Raw genomic sequence first — 15791 nt, 5'->3', positions numbered from 1 at the left:
TATTTAATACACTATCAAAACATAATTGCTGGCTATAATTGGGGGAAACCAGAATTACACTTTCAGGGCAGCGAGACAAATTTAGTTTAGGTCCTTGAGATTTTGCTGGTATTTTTGTAGGCTACTTACAGACTTCTTCTACTATTTTCCTATCTAAACAAAGGTTTATTTAAGAGTATTTAAAAAACAGTCAATGAACTAGTTTGCTGCACAGTAGTATTCTACGGTGACCATAAGTCCTCTTTTTCCCGGACGTGTCCTCTTTTTGGGACGCATTTTTTAGGTCCCACAAAGAGGACATGTCCGGGAAAAAAAGAGGACGTATGGTCACCCTATTTTCACGGGCGGTTAGGCACCGCTGAGGTATGGGGGTATGACATAGTGTGTACCAGCATTTTTCTGAGAGGTGAGACCGCGGGGGTGTGAAAGACTTTTATTTTGGTAGCAGCAGCCGAGGTGTGCACTTGAGGTGCAGGGGAGGAGAGGAAAGGGTGAACTAAATTGAACGCTCAGAACACAATCCAGAATTTACAGAGAGCGGTGGCACCGAGCGCACAATCCTGAAATTGTCTGGACACGGAACAGTTCTTTTTCAGTTATGTGTTGGACGTCGACGAGGACATGAGACGAACGTAAGTAGCTTGCTAGGTAATTAACGTTACCAAGTATTTTCCCCAGTGGGCAAGCTCGCTTTGCAACCTGTAGCTGATGACTGTGCATTTGAGCATGCAGCTAGCTAGTAGCTAACGAGTTTGTACATGTACATAAAGGACATAATTATATCGCTAGGCTTGGAGCAAAGTGTGGAAGATGCTAAGGGGTTGGTATATTTATATGACAAGTTGCTTGCAGCTGTTGATCAATGACAACTTGGCATACAGTTTGCTAGCGGGATACCGTCTGCAACTAGCTGCCTGCTGTAACGTTAGAGCAAGCTAGCAAGTTTCAGCAAGCACAGCTGGCAGGCTAGCTATCACTAGCTTCTGTTTCCCCCTAACTATAGCTTCTGTTTCGAGCAATATTTATATGTGTATGTGTGTAAGTACATAAATACAGTAAAATGATAGCCATGGAAAGTATTTAGGGGGTCTTGCTTGATATTTGGTTTGCAGTTTTTAACTGGCTATATAACTATGCAGTTTTATACAGTAAAAGACGGTAAACCTATTATGTGTCGACAGCGCAAACAGCTTGCTTGCAGGCGACATGATATGATTATGAACTATTTCCCCACCATGCATGTTTGGACCATAAAATGTTGAAAATGCCTGTTGGAACGTCTGCTATAACGAAAAAAATAAAATGCAAGCCAGATGAAAGGTTGTGCAGTATGACTGGAAGCCCATTGGGAATTTATGAAGCTTTTGGAAGTCTAGAAATTTACCAAATTGCTCCAGCATTTGGAAGCCAGCTAAGACGCCCCTGTATATTAGTTTTATATGATTAGAGACAGTAGATTGTCCAAAATACCACATACTCTCCCCTGAATTGCATAAACTGCTGCTGCTACCACTCTTTAGTAGAAAGGGCTGAAGTCAGGAATTTCAGGTCTCTCTGTGTGGTATTTTCTTATTGAATAGATTTTTCAAGGGTATGCTTGCTTCCTGCCACTTACAACAGGATGCTGTCGGCAGTTCATATTCACTTGTTGTGCTTCCAAGTAATGGGCTTCCTGTATTCACTAGTGTAGACTCAGTCTTCTCCTTTATCCTGATCAGGCAGGATCAGTATGCGCCCAAACTGCAGCTGGTGAACCCATTGATAGGCTCAGTTCACTATACCTGCTCCCCTGACCTAGCCTTTGAAATAACCTTTTTGTAAATGGAGAAGCAGTTACCAATACGATATGAAACTGGTGGCTGTAGATGGCCCATTAAGTTTAGAGTCCACAGAATGAAATTACGCTTAATTATAGGTGAACGCTGACCTGTCAGCCAGCTGCCCTTCTTGGATTTGGAATTGCACGGTCCAGGTGCCTGAGAGGAGGTGGGAGTCAATGTACCCTTTCCAGCGTCACATGCGGAGTGGTGCCCCACAGCTGGGTGGGCCCCCTTCAGCTCCTGCATACCACACTTCCTCACTTCCTGTCTCCCTAACCCCCCCCCCAAAAAAAAAGCCCACGCAAATACCTTTTTCCTCACCACTGGCACAGCAGAGCACCCCACTGAGCAAACACAGGGGCCCGAATCAAAACAACCCTTGCCCTGGTTCACTGGAGGGAAAGGAGGAGGGGAGGTGCCGCACGTGTAATTTTAGAGCAGGCGCTGGAAAACGTGCAGATGTGTATAAATATGCAGCCTAGGGGGCCTGCGCTGTGGAGCCGTGTCAGAAAAAGCCCTTCGGGATCCAGCAAAAATGTTCTCCCCTCCTGTCCTGCTTGAAAAGACACTTTGCTAACTTGTTTTCTATGTATGTTTTATTCCCTCATCGCTTTCTGTATGTATGTGTGCGCATGCATGCATGGATGTGTGTGTGTGCGCGTTTGTATACGCAAATGTATATATGTATATCTCGTATGTGTTTGTATATTTATATAGTGTATATGCACTCAGAATTTAGAAAACGACTTCGGTTTTATTACCTGTGTAACCACCTGTCGGGTGGACTAATGACAGGGAAGCCCCAGTCACAGTAAGTCATTGGATTTCTCCCGACTGCTGTAATAGGATTTTGCCATCCTAATGCAGCGTGTCCGTATGTTCTGCATGCTGCTTCTGGTAAGCTCGGAGGACACACGGCTCAGTCTGGTTTACTGTGCAAGTGTGATTACCATACCTTCATCAGTACCTGTCAAAATTTCTTTTGCTGATCATTTCCTCCAGTCACAGCCCTGGTAAGTGAAGTGGTATTTTGGACATTTAGGCTTAACATAGACCAGCATTCTTCTCCCTGCTCTTGTGTGCTGTGATTGCCATGAAGTGAGACAGTTTTGAAGAAATGGGAGAGTACAGGAAATGCGTGGCAGCAGATGGAGAGTAGTGATACTGTAACAGCAGAGGGCCACTAGAAGGTAGTTGACTGGATGGCTACAGAAAACATAGAGTTTTACTCTCCTGTGTCAAGCATTGGCAAGCATTATACTGCATGCATTTTGTGTAAAGATTTGTGCAAAAGACAGTGTAATCTGCAATCTTTGTTTTGATTTACCTCACTGGAAAATTTCATTATTTCATTATTTTACAATAATATAATATTATACAATAATATCATGATGCAATAACAGCTTGTTCAACCTAAACTAGTCCTAGGATTAAGTTGTAAGTATTAATTGTTGTGTTTTGTATACCTTGAGGTACACCAAATATATTTTTGATGCTTAAACATTCTTGTCAAGGTACTGTCTCATGGGTTTCAGTTTCAAGTGTAATGTGATGAAACTGTTAAAAGGCAGTGGTTTGGGATACCTTCCTGTTTTCATGGAGAACTATGGGGAACATTTGTTTAAATGATATAATCCACACACTGTAATTGCTCACAGAAAGTTGGGGTTTTTTTGCGTTGCAAATTGATCTGATTGCCTCAATCAGACACAATGTTTCAATTCAAGCGGTCTTAGTTGAACATGTAAATCAGTTTTACTTCTTGTCCAAGCTACTGTTCTCTGGGCCTTTCTTTTTATTAGCCTAGTTTTTTTATTCTGATTAGCTTTTATGTGGGATTTTATCACAAATTCTGAGAGATTCAATCAAAGGACAAAGAACCACTGAATCTAAGCAGAAATGGATTTCGCCTTTACTTTCAGCCACAAATTTAAGCCAGTGTTACTTTTGTCCCACATCTCAAACCATACTTCTTGTTTTACTTCAAACAATATTAGGCCAAACTTGTGAAAGTATTTTCAGTTTCTCAAAGTTACGGCTAATATTTCTGCTGTGACTAAACTGTCGTCTCAGTCCTTCACCAGGGTTAATCAGTGTATGTGAGAAGTGTCCTATGAATCTGCAGTGAACTTAACAAACCCTGTCCCATCTCACAAAAGATTCTCAAAGATATTGAGTTTAGGGGGATCAGATTCCTTTATTGCCCAAAGGCTTTGAAGTGTCCTCTTTCTCAAGTGAATAGAATACGTGTTTCTTTGAGGTCACAGTCACATTTTGATTTTTTTTTTTTTTTTTTTTATGTCTGTTACCGAGAAGGAACGTGACGAGATGTGGCACTTTTCGCATGCTTACGGGAACAGTCATTTCGTATACAGTAATCCCGCCTCCAGGGTCTAAGCAGTCTCAAGCAGATGTGGCCACTCTAATTGGCTCACACAAAGTACCTTGCATTGGGGTTGGTTATTGACGTGAAAGGCCGGTCAGTGTGCTTTGTGTGAGCGCCTGCTTCGGCCGGGGTGGGCAGGAGCCAGGGAGGAAATGAAAAGTGCCTTGACATCCGCCTTCCCCTTTCCAGAAATCCTCCCTCTGTTTGTCTGGGTAATTATCAGTGGAATAAATCTGCTGGTTAAGAGAAGAGCTGACAGCATTTGTCGAGCCCTGCCAGCACACACAATACAATGCATTCTGGAGGTAGCAGCGTAAGTAGCTTTTGCTTTGTCTTTGGTTTTTTGTTTGGCGTTTGTTCAACTGGGTCATTAAAACCAAGAGTTTTTGGACAGAGAGGCGTTTGAAAGCTTGATGAGTCTGATCACTCCCTCATGGCAAACGTTCTGCCTTGATGCGCTTTGCAGGATTTTGTGTGTGTGTGTGCGTGTGTGTGCGCGTGTGTGCATGCTTGCGCTCACAAGTGGTGTCATTTTCAGTCCTCTAAAAACACTCCTGTGGCATCAGACCAGAAGAACAGTCATGGCTGTCATTATTTTCCCTTTAAGGCAGGTGACTTCACTGATGCTCTGCATTAGAGCTCTTCTGAAATGTTCATAAAAGATACTGACATCAGAAGACTGCTGCAAGGATGTGCTGCAAACTGTGGCTCCGAATAATTGCTCTGTGGGCTGTGAAATGTCTGTCAGGGATGTCTCATGGAGACTGGCATTACTGGCCTTCCACACCATTGAGTTTGAAAAAAAAATGCGGTCACATCTGCTTGTAGTTGATGGTGTCTTCTACACAGCCCTTGCCATCACCATGTGATTTTTGCCTTTTGCGCGATTGCCAAGCTTGGTGTTTTTTTTGCTTGAGGATTGCTGCCTTACAAGGGTAGGCATCCACTGAGGCGTCCATCCACCAGCCCACAGAGATGTCCCAGAACTGTGACCTGTTGCTTTGTGATTGAGATTTGTTGTGGAAAACAACAACAATTCCAGCAATCAGAAACAAATTGCTGGCAAACTTTGGTTTTGGAGTCGTATTACACTGGCGTTTTGACACACCTAATCACTGCCTGAAGGCTTATTCCCAACAGCTTTTCTTTTTCCTAGAAATATGACTCTATGTTCTGTGTGATTCATGACATGTCAGGTGCTGTCATGGGTGTACCCAGAAGGCTGAAACATTTGTGTTTGTTTTACGCAAGTATATGCATGAACGGCGTCACAGGAACCCATTACATAACAGACCAGCCTGTATGTCCGTAGGTCCCAGAACAGCAGACCCTTTGAGGAAATCCAGGGGGCACCCTTCCTTGACAGAGGGGGGATCCTACAAGAGGGCAGGCAACTCGGTGAGCTACGACACTCATTATTGCACAAGTTTCACATCATAACGAGAAATATCTTTGAGCAGTGTTCATTCATGTGGTTATTTTATTGCTATGGCATTCATCCAAGGCACTGCCTACTGTGAACAGCCGTAACGTCAACCCTGAAAATGATTCTGTAAAAAGAAAAGAAAGCTCTTTTTAAAACTAGCTCTGTCAGGGAGCCAGTATAAGACATTAGCTCCTGGGTTGTGGCCTACGGAGGAGAAAAGATCGATTTTGCCTGTAAATTTTTGTAGTTTAATTTTTTAGGAGTGAAATGGGGTGTTACTCGGTCCTGTTCACACAGAGGGCAGCAGGTTTAGCGGGCCAGAAATGAGCGAACAGCTGGAAAGCAGAGTGGACCCGGCCCCTCCCCCCAGCGAGAGGGTCACCTTGGTGGTGGACGGCACTCATTTCGTGGTGGACCCGGCAGTCTTTACCGCCCACCCGGACACCATGTTGGGAAGGTAGGTCACCAGCTGCCTGCTGAGGATATTCCCACATGTCACATCTCGCCATAGTGTGACGCTGAACAATGAGCGCGCTCACAGTGGGTAGTCCTGATCCAGGTGTCCTGCAATCCTTCAGATTATCTTAGTCTCCCTGAATTAGTCACTGAGGTTTTTGAGCATATGGCCACAAGGCTAGGGCCCAGTAGCTGGTCCAGTTATTGGGTCCTCAGATAATCCAATAACAACAGAATTGGGCCAGTATTTCCACGTGCACATTGTTTTGGTTTGAAAGTAATTGATTGGCCAGGGTGTTCTGATCAGTCCTTGCTTACATTAAAGTTTACACGCTTTATTTCGATGAAGGATGTTTGGCCCCGGTCGGCAGCACAACTTCACGCGGCCCAATGGGAAGGGCGAATTCGAGATCGCAGAAGGCATCGGCGCCAGCATCTTTCGAGTCGTCCTCGTAAGTTGCGGAATCTTTGCCTTTTTTGAAAGACAGCAGTTTCTTTTACAATGATAGGGTCAAATCCTCTCTGAGCAACAGTCAGTCAAGAAAATGTGACATCAGAATGTTCTCTTTTTTTTTGGAAATGAATGAAGATCTCTCCCTCACTCTTTCTCTCTGTCTTTCCCTCGTCCTCAGGATTTTTACCGAACGGGGGTCCTGCGGTGCCCGGATGGCGTTTCGGTGGCAGAGCTACGAGAAGCCTGTGACTACCTCTGCATCAACTTTGACTACAGCACGGTGAAGTGCCGGGACCTCAGTGAGTGCAGCCTCTCCCGACCCCACTTGTTGTCACCCTGAGGCCGCTAAGCTTTCACGAATCGTACTCAATAGCATCTAACTGCTGACCATGTGGTGTCTGTTTAAGACGTGTTTGGGGAAACGCAGGCTTTGATTGTTACACGTGTGTACTTTTTCCAAAGCTGCAATGAAGCCTCTTGTTAATATGTTAAAGTAGCGGTTCACATTCCTGCTAATTGACATTACCTTGAAAAGTTAAATTAATTTATCCATGGAGTGCTAAAAAAGGTTGTCTTAGTTTAGTACCCCTTTTTTGCTTTCTTCAATGAATATTACATTGTAGTATTTTTCTGTCTTGTACCAGACAGTGCATAAATTAAAATCAAATGTATATTTTGAATATACAGGTGAATGGTATGGTAAAATACATATGGTATGAAAGCCAGTCCTGTGTGACTAGAGGTTTTCCGTAAAATGTGACATTTCTGAAAAAATACCAGAAGGAGTCTTGAGTGGCTCGGTTGGCATCTCGTTCACTCTGAGCACAGGCTAAGTCCTATGGCCTGAGTTTGTGTCAGTTATCGATCGTGACTGGGATCCCACAACAGCAGAACATATTGGCGTTGTTCTGCCAGGAATAGGGCTGGGTAAGTCAGCCAGGGCTTCCAGACGTAGAAAATTTAACATGATTGTGGTGTGTGCATTAGTGTGTAATCAGGACCAAAACCTGACTAATCTGATGAGATCCTATCAGCAGCCAGAGAACATGACCAAAACTAACACAATGAACAATTTGGCGGGTGAACTGGGCATGAAAACGCTCCTCAGTCTGCGAGCGCTGAAGGCAGACGGTCAGGTCCTTTCTTTTTCCCCGTTTCCCAGGCGCTCTGCTGCATGAGCTGTCCAATGACGGGGCACGCAAGCAGTTCGAGGGCTTCCTGGAGGAGCTGGTGGTGCCCGCCATGGTGGCCAGCGCGCAGGAGGGCGAGCGGGAGTGTCACATCGTGGTGCTGACGGACGACGACACGGTCGACTGGGACCAGGAGCACCCCCCGCCCATGGGCGAGGAGTACTCCCAAAGTAAGGAGCCCCTTACGAACACTCATCTCTGCTCCCTGTCCTCTGATCTCTTTGTGCTTTTCACTAAAGGTGGTTGTAGCAGTACGGGTCAGTCAGTGCTCGTTCGATGCAGGGGCGGGTGCCTCCCTGATGACTCATGCGCACCCTGGTCTCTTCCCCAGTTCTCTACAGCACAAAGCTCTACCGCTTCTTCAAGTACATCGAGAACAGGGACGTGGCCAAAGCGCTGCTAAAGGAGCGAGGGTTGAAGAACATTCGCATCGGCATCGAAGGTGAGTCTCTCTTCCCCGCTGCTGCTCCATGAGTTTACCCGGCACAAGAGATACATATATAGCTGAGATGTGAGTGTGTATCCCTGATTATTATATATCATATATATGCAGATCCCTGATTTAGCACCTATTTCCTGGTGAGTTTAGCTCCCTCTGTTTCCCAGGGTACCCCACCTGCAAGGAGAAGGTGAAGAGGCGGCCGGGCGGGAAGTCGGAGGTCATCTACAACTACGTGCAGCGGCCCTTCATCCAGCTGTCCTGGGAGAAGGAGGAGGGAAAGAGCCGCCACGTCGACTTCCAGTGCGTGCGCAGCAAGAGCGTGCCCAACCTGGCCGCCATGGCGGAGGGGGCGTCCCGGGGCGGGGCCACCCCTACCCCGCAGGTGGACGAGCTGGACCGCCTGAACGGGCCCGCCCCTCGCCTCCTCGCCACCCCCCAGGCCCCCAGCGACAGCTGAGGCGTACGCGACCCCCACCTGTGACCCCCTCCGAGTGACCGCCGCACCGACTGCGTTCCACCGGAGCTGGTAATGGAAGCAGCGCACCGGAGAACTGAATCACGCCGATGTCCACCTGCCAACACTGAGCCAGCTGTGCTCACTCCATAGATAACAGGAACCCAGGAAGCTCGGCAGCTTCTTTGAAGGTGACTGGGAGATTGGAGAACGGGTTCTTAAGGCAGCTCTCCCCAGAGGAGGACTTGGCGTCAGCTTCCAGCAGGCTGCCTTGGCAAGTTAAGCCCGCTGACATTCCAGCAAGAACAGATCTGGGCTTCATGCAGGTGTGTACTCACGGTTCTGCTGGAGGGGAGGCCAAAGGCAGGAGGAACAAGATTATGTGTGTCACATGGAAGTACGACATAAAAACCTCCAAAATCACAGCTGTGTTAAATTGCACCTGGATTTTGATAAAGAGAAAGGGGGATTAATGCTGAAATGAGGACTACATTATCAATGGTAGGCTGCACAGTGGGGCTGGTGCGTTAGCGCCGTCTTGTGGCTGCACCACAAACTGCACTTTGATGCCTGCATACATAGTCCATCTGACTCTGTGGATATGAAAGTATCAGAATCAGTTTGTGTGCTTTTATCTGAGGGTCGACAGCGTGTCATAAAGATGGTATGTGTTGGGGCTCAAAAATTCACAGCTGTGATTGCGGACATAAAGTGAATCTCTGTCCTCTGCAGTGTCGGAGCAAGTTGAAATAGGATCATGTGAGGGCTTGATTGCAGTGAATATGCAGAGTTGGTCTCACATTGGTACAGATGTTAGGATTAGTGTGGGAGTCTGAAATAGTACTTTCATGGGATCGATAGCAGGGTACCCTGAACCAACTTCCAATTCCAGCTGCAATGAGAAATGTATATGGATCAAATTTGCTGACCAAAGGTCTTGTGTTCTCGTTGTCAAGGTCCTGATTCCTTATTTTTGCAGGCATGCTGGGAAGTGATGTGATTACCACAAATCCGATTGATTGTTTGCAAAATGGCTCCTTCTTTGACCATAAACTTTATTGGAATGGGTTATTTTAATCAATCAGTGTATAAAAATATTCACAATTGGTAATCCTATTACAGATCAATTTTTGAGAGCAAAGAAATTAAATTACAAATGACCCATTTTATATTATTCTAAAAAGTTATGCCAAGTTCAATTTTATCTTTATGCCTATGCAAAAATGCATTTAATAATATTGAACAGTTCCGTGTGGCATATTGGTGTGCAGTTAAGATTGTAATGTGTCCGTTTAGGTTTGTCATTTAAGGGAACGTGCTGCACATCCTACTTTTCCATTACACACTGATCAGTATCATTTTGAGTAGGGAAAGTCAGAAAAGTGGGCCCCAGTTTTCGTCTCGTGTTGGGGGCAATGGTAAGGCAATTTTGTTTGGGGTAAGGAGGATTAAACTGAGCTATGAGACCATGATCCCCCGATTTTCTTCATAGCAGTGTGGATTTGAGCTGGCCACTGTGGACGCCTGGAGCTGTGTACAGCCCACAGGATCAATCCACATGCTGTAGGTCCACAGCTTGGTTTCCTGTAAATAAGTACTCACTGCTGAAAACAGTTACTTCTACACTCCTTCTCTGAAAACTGAAATACGAAGGCAGGTCAGTAAGTTTATATGCATATGGTTTATACACTCGTGTAAACAATCAGTGTTAAATTATGGATATTACAAAAACACTAAACCCATGAGATCGGGTTCGGGAGTGATGGTACAGAAGAGAGTTTGTGTAGTTCCTGACTGTTTTATCATTAATGAACCAGACTGTACCATCCGAATTTTGACTAATGCAAAACTGGCTGGCCGATGTAAACTACCATTCAAAGTGTTCTCCCCGCTTTTGCCTGAACTGTTCTTGTCCTTCCCAAATAATGTCAGTGTATGAAAGTAAACACTCTATTCGGTGTATGTAGAAACTGGCATGTAATATTTCCTTATTGTAATGTTTAAGTTTTGCATCAAGAATAATGTTTGTTCTATTCTTGGAACCTGTCCATATGTAAATGGACAAAAATATAAATGATACACTGTACAACAAAGTGGGGATTTCAGTTGTTGACATTATTACAGAAATCTTCCTTAACAGTGTAACCTTGAGGTATTTTGTGTTTTCTTATAAAAACTCAGTTTAGTGTGCTGCTGTGTGTAGGTGTTTCAGTGTATAAGTATCCTTTCTAAATACACGGGTGCCTCAAAATTCTAAAAACGTACATAATCTGGGCCTGAGGGATTTATTGATTGTTTAAAGTGAATTAATCCGCTACTTGATATTGTTTCATAAGACCTGTCATATTAAGGGTATCCTCAAAGACTGGAATGATTCAGAGGGAAGACATATAACAGAATTATATACAATGGTATTTTATTGAATGCTTTTGAAAGACTACCAGCATTCAGCCAGCATTTAATGCTCCTTTCAAAGAAACAAGCTTTGCTTTCTCATCTGATGGACAGAAAAAAGAGACATGATTGATTGAAACAAAAGAAAAAAAATAGAAATACACACATACACATCCATACATGATCCATTTCCCTCAGAAAGGCAATCCTACAGTATACCATACATGTGCAGTCAAGATCTGCGGGTACAACTTGGTTGTCTGGCTCTGGTTCTTAGAAGGCAATACAGATGCTGATTTTTGCTTCAAATTCTTTAATGGACCTCAACACTGACATCACCGAACATTTCTGCAACTAATGAACCACAGATGAAGATGCATTTGCGCTCTGTTCTTAAGAAATATTTTTATGCAGTGATACGGGAGCATCCGTAAATGTACATAGCTTATTAAATCAATGGACCAGTGAGGAGAGCCAAATAGGTCTGAAGAAGAACAGACATATGGCCCAACAGGAATGGAGCTGAGGATGCATGGTCAAAAATGTTTCAGAATGTTTGTTATTCTGGTCTAGGAGTGAAACAGTCCAGGGTTATTTTCAGCACTCTTAAAGTCCCATCTTAGAAGAGGGGAAGAATGGTTAAAGCGTATGTATTTAGACAATAGCAGTGGTTGCTCATACTTGGCCTCTCCATAACGAGGCTCAGACAGTCCTCACACTGTGAGCCAATCAGTAGCCAGAGATCACAGTGGAGCTTTAAAACACACCAAACCGCATCCCTGGTCAGTGGTCATGCAACGTTTGACCCCAAGCAGGAAATAAAACCCTGTCTCCTGCCATTTGGGGCAGACCCTACTTTGCAGAAACACCCCCCCATATCCTACCATCACGTCTGCATTCTTGTCTCCAAATGGTGTGACTGTACAAACACGGCAAAATATTTTTAGCACCCCACCCCCAGCTCCCCAGCGAATGCCCCATTCCTCAGCGGCGAACGGAATGTCCCTCAAACCTAGAAATGAGGCGTTTTAAGTCGCGCTCCCTGCGCACCGGACATGCCGCATTACCGAGGGACGCACGCACGCGCCTCCGAGCGCTCGCGCGCATCCGAGCACTGGTCCGTCTCCAGCTTTCAATAGGCAAAGACTCCGCTGTAAATAACCCAGGACTGCACTCTGGCTATAGCTACAAATACACACTGACACAATGAAACAAAAGAACATTTTCACAGCCGTGTTAGGGAAGCCATATCAACCCAGAACAGAACAGCAGTGAACACTTCCAGCGCAGAGTACATTTCTGCCCATCAACTGTGCATCAAACACAGGAATGTGAAACCGCTCCAGCGGCAGGAGAGAGACAGGTACGCGTCGCATTCACACAAACTGACTCCCTTTCACTCCACCACCTATTTATACGCCTTTCATTTTAACCTCGACAGTCAAAGCAACAGAAAACAGAAGTAATAAAATAATCCAAAAAAATAGTTTATCATGCAAATAAAACTCGGGCAGGTTATTTACAAGGACAGGTTCATCCCTCTGTGGCAGGACACATCCGCAGCGAGGCAAAGGCTGCATCGATTTGTCGTTTCAAAATCACCGTTCACTCTCTGCACTCACACCCTTCCCACGCACAAATAAATGAAAATACAGCATGTTCTACAGCGGCCGCTCTGCCTGTATATACAATCAAAGAACCATTTGCAAGCCACACACAAAAAAGTTTGTGTTGTTCATACGTTTAAATAATAAAAAATAAAGTACGCTGCCTAGACATCCCAGTCTCCGCAGTGCATAAAAAGTGAAATACTGTGCATATAAAAACAACAAACAAGTACTGTGATTTAGCCCTTCTTGAGCCTGTAATATAAAGAACATTATTGCGCTTGATGTTACATTCAGTCACATGACAGCTTGGACGGCTGGGCACGGCATGATGGGCATGATACATTCTCTCCTCGATCACGCTCCTTTGAGGGCCAAAACCAGTGGTTTTTTTTCCAAGGCTCCAACGACTCGGGAGACGAAAGCTCCATTCAAAACGCTGATCCGTTGAACGGGTAAGTGCTTGGATGTGACAAGACCCCCGCCAACCCCGTGGGCCTGACAGACCAGGGTGGAGGAGCTCGGCCCAGCAAAACGGGCCATGTCATCTTGCCTTTCAGAAAAAAAAAAAAAAGACTTTGTACAGGTTGTCACAATTTCCATTGTAAGAGAGCTCGTTTTGCTAAGACAGTTTTGCTAACAGCTAAAGAAGTAACAAGCCCAGTGCGCTGCACACACGGTGGCATAGATGAGAGCGCGGCTTTCAGCTTTAGCTACCATCCCTGCGAGGCAGATGCTGAGTTCTTGCCTTTGGAAGAGCAGTTGACCAGGGCACAGGAAAAAGAATCAAAATAATTTGGGAGAGAGCAGGCTCACCTCCACAGGCCACAAATTGTGTACCTCCCCCCTCCGGTTCTTTTTTTGGCATCTGTACCTTTGAAAATAACATGACAATTCTGGAAGAAAGGAAAGGATAAAACAGGGAAAACAAAGAGACAGAGCAGCATAAGAGTGTGACTACATTAGCGCTGTAGCCAACCTCACTTCACCCCTTATAAAAGCACCGCCAAAATCTTAAAGGTCACATTTTCCATCACAAAGAAACTGCTATTTAAAGAACCTCATATCCTGAAGATGTTCTGCGGCCGACACGTCTGCGCCCTTTCTTATTGGTTAAATAAAACAGGTGGCGAGTCCAGTTTGACAATCACTTATAAATAACTCCAGTCCAGACAGCATAATGTCTGTCCGCACAATGTTGAAATTTCAGCTTCATTCTCCCACTTTGGCCTTGATATTAAGCTGGTGTTTACACTGTGAAAGGGCCTGTTCTTTCAAACCGGCTTTGCGTCAAGCAGGTGCTTGCAGCTTCAGACGTGGCATTTTCAATGGCAAAGCAAAGCGGTACAAAAATGGAGAAGAACTCCGACGTGCTGTTAAAACATCGCAACATGCTCACAGGGAAACTGTTCGGCACCTACTGTGCAGTCTCTGTCTTCAAGGAAGGAAAAACGGTCACATTGCATTTATCCACATGGGCTGGCAGTCCACCCTGGAAGCGCCCGATTGTTATTCACGTGGATGCCAGCAATCTCGGAAGAAACTGTTTTTTCACACATTCAAAATGAAAGTACTGCATGGTTATCTGTGAGTGCCAATCGAGGTCACAGACAGCTGCACAGTGCAGTGAATTTTTGTTCCAGCTCAACACTTAATTGCCTTTATTGTGTGAGCTATTAATCCATTGACATTACATTTATCTAGAAGTCCTTCAACTTAGAGCATTTTGTGTAAGTGGACTTACATCATTACTGTTGGTGTCTAGTGTCCACTACGGTCCCCAGATATAAACACTGAGACCATGTTGCCAGCAAATCACACTTGGTTTTTTCAAATCTGCGTAAGATTTGAATAAAGTGAGGACTATACAATTTACCTATGTGACTTTAAGTTTGTTAGCCACCAAAAATGATTGAAAAGTTGAGCTGGGATGAAATTCAGCAATGGCTTTCCAGGACCAAACCTGAGCACTGCTGGTTTAGTAGTTTTAGATATTCAACACACTGTTCAACAACCTGCAAGGTGCCAACCTGCTCTGCCAGGACTGCGATGGAAAAGAGAGAGCAGGCCTGGACTAGTGTCACCCCTCGGTCCACAGCCACCCTCCAGCCAATGGGCGCTCAGCTCTAGCAGAGCACAGGGAGGCGAGAGTGAGCTGTGACCAATCGGATGCACAAGAGACACGGGCGTGAAAACGACCATGGTCCCAACCAACTTTGTGGAGAAGCTGTGAGACGATGAAGGGGCAATCGTCATGTCCCCACAGATCCGACAGAAGCGGAACGCAGTCTCCTTCACGCATCGCTGGGCTTGCTAAATCACTCAGCGCTTTAATCCATGAAGGTGTCTTCCCAAATAATCCGTTTCTACTCGGAAAGGCTTGGATCTGGCAGCGCGTTTAAGAGTGGAGACAGCTTTTAAAGATCCCTGGCATTCCCTCTTGTAGAAGTACGTGAATAATAGGAATGTGATGGGAGATGCTCTGTTACGTTCCTCAGTCGCTGACTGTCCAGACAGTGCAGGTGACATCACAGGGATGGAATCAGGACCTCAGGAAAGAAACTCTCTCCGGACTTGTAGACAAGGTTTGGCCAGATGTGAGTACAATCCCACGTGGCCCTTTCTAGCTGGATCTACACATTGCCAAATCTCCAAAAACCAATAGCTCTTGCAGTTCTTTGGTTAAATACATCAATCGCACAAGTAGCTATGAAGGAATATATGAAAAAAAGTGCAGGGAACTGTCCCTTTCCAATAACAAAAAAATCTATATATTCCCTGAAGAGCTTTGCTGTTTGAATCAGAAGTAAACTGAATTTTCAACTTTTCATGTTAAGAAATAAAACTTGAAATCCTGATTTTATTAAGCCCTCAAGCACCTTTGAAGTCTTTGACCAGGGAGAAAAAAATCATATTCGCTACGGGGGAGAAAAGTAGCCCTTGATTTTAAGATGGGACACGTTGCAGCCACATCAAACAATACATGCCGCTGTGTCCGAGCGGGATTCTGCATAGGCTCTCCTCGCTAGTTTGGAAGTGGAGAGGAAAGCTGCTGGAAGACATGGAGGAAGCCCTGCAGGGGCGAGTCCTGTGCTGGTGTGAAATTCGGACTGCGGCCAGTAGGGGGAGCAACACCTCAGGAGGCCAGACCAACACAAAATA

The 15791-nt window shown here is 45.1% G+C and overlaps 1 protein-coding gene across 1 annotated transcript; it reads left to right on the top strand.

The window, feature by feature from the left end:
* Positions 1-520: 520 nt before the first annotated feature.
* Positions 521-8745, top strand: LOC118779525 (BTB/POZ domain-containing protein KCTD20-like). Its single transcript, XM_036531676.1, has 8 exons — positions 521-632; positions 5519-5604; positions 5930-6089; positions 6438-6540; positions 6721-6841; positions 7705-7902; positions 8064-8174; positions 8339-8745. The coding sequence occupies exons 1-8, from the start codon at positions 622-624 to the stop codon at positions 8629-8631; spliced, it is 1083 nt and encodes a 360-aa protein (XP_036387569.1). The 5' UTR covers positions 521-621; the 3' UTR covers positions 8632-8745.
* The last annotated feature ends 7046 nt before the right edge of the window (positions 8746-15791 follow it).

The sequence above is a fragment of the Megalops cyprinoides genome, chromosome 6, assembly GCF_013368585.1.
Source record: "Megalops cyprinoides isolate fMegCyp1 chromosome 6, fMegCyp1.pri, whole genome shotgun sequence".
NCBI lineage: Eukaryota > Metazoa > Chordata > Actinopteri > Elopiformes > Megalopidae > Megalops > Megalops cyprinoides.
This window is presented reverse-complemented; position numbering and strand designations above follow the sequence as displayed.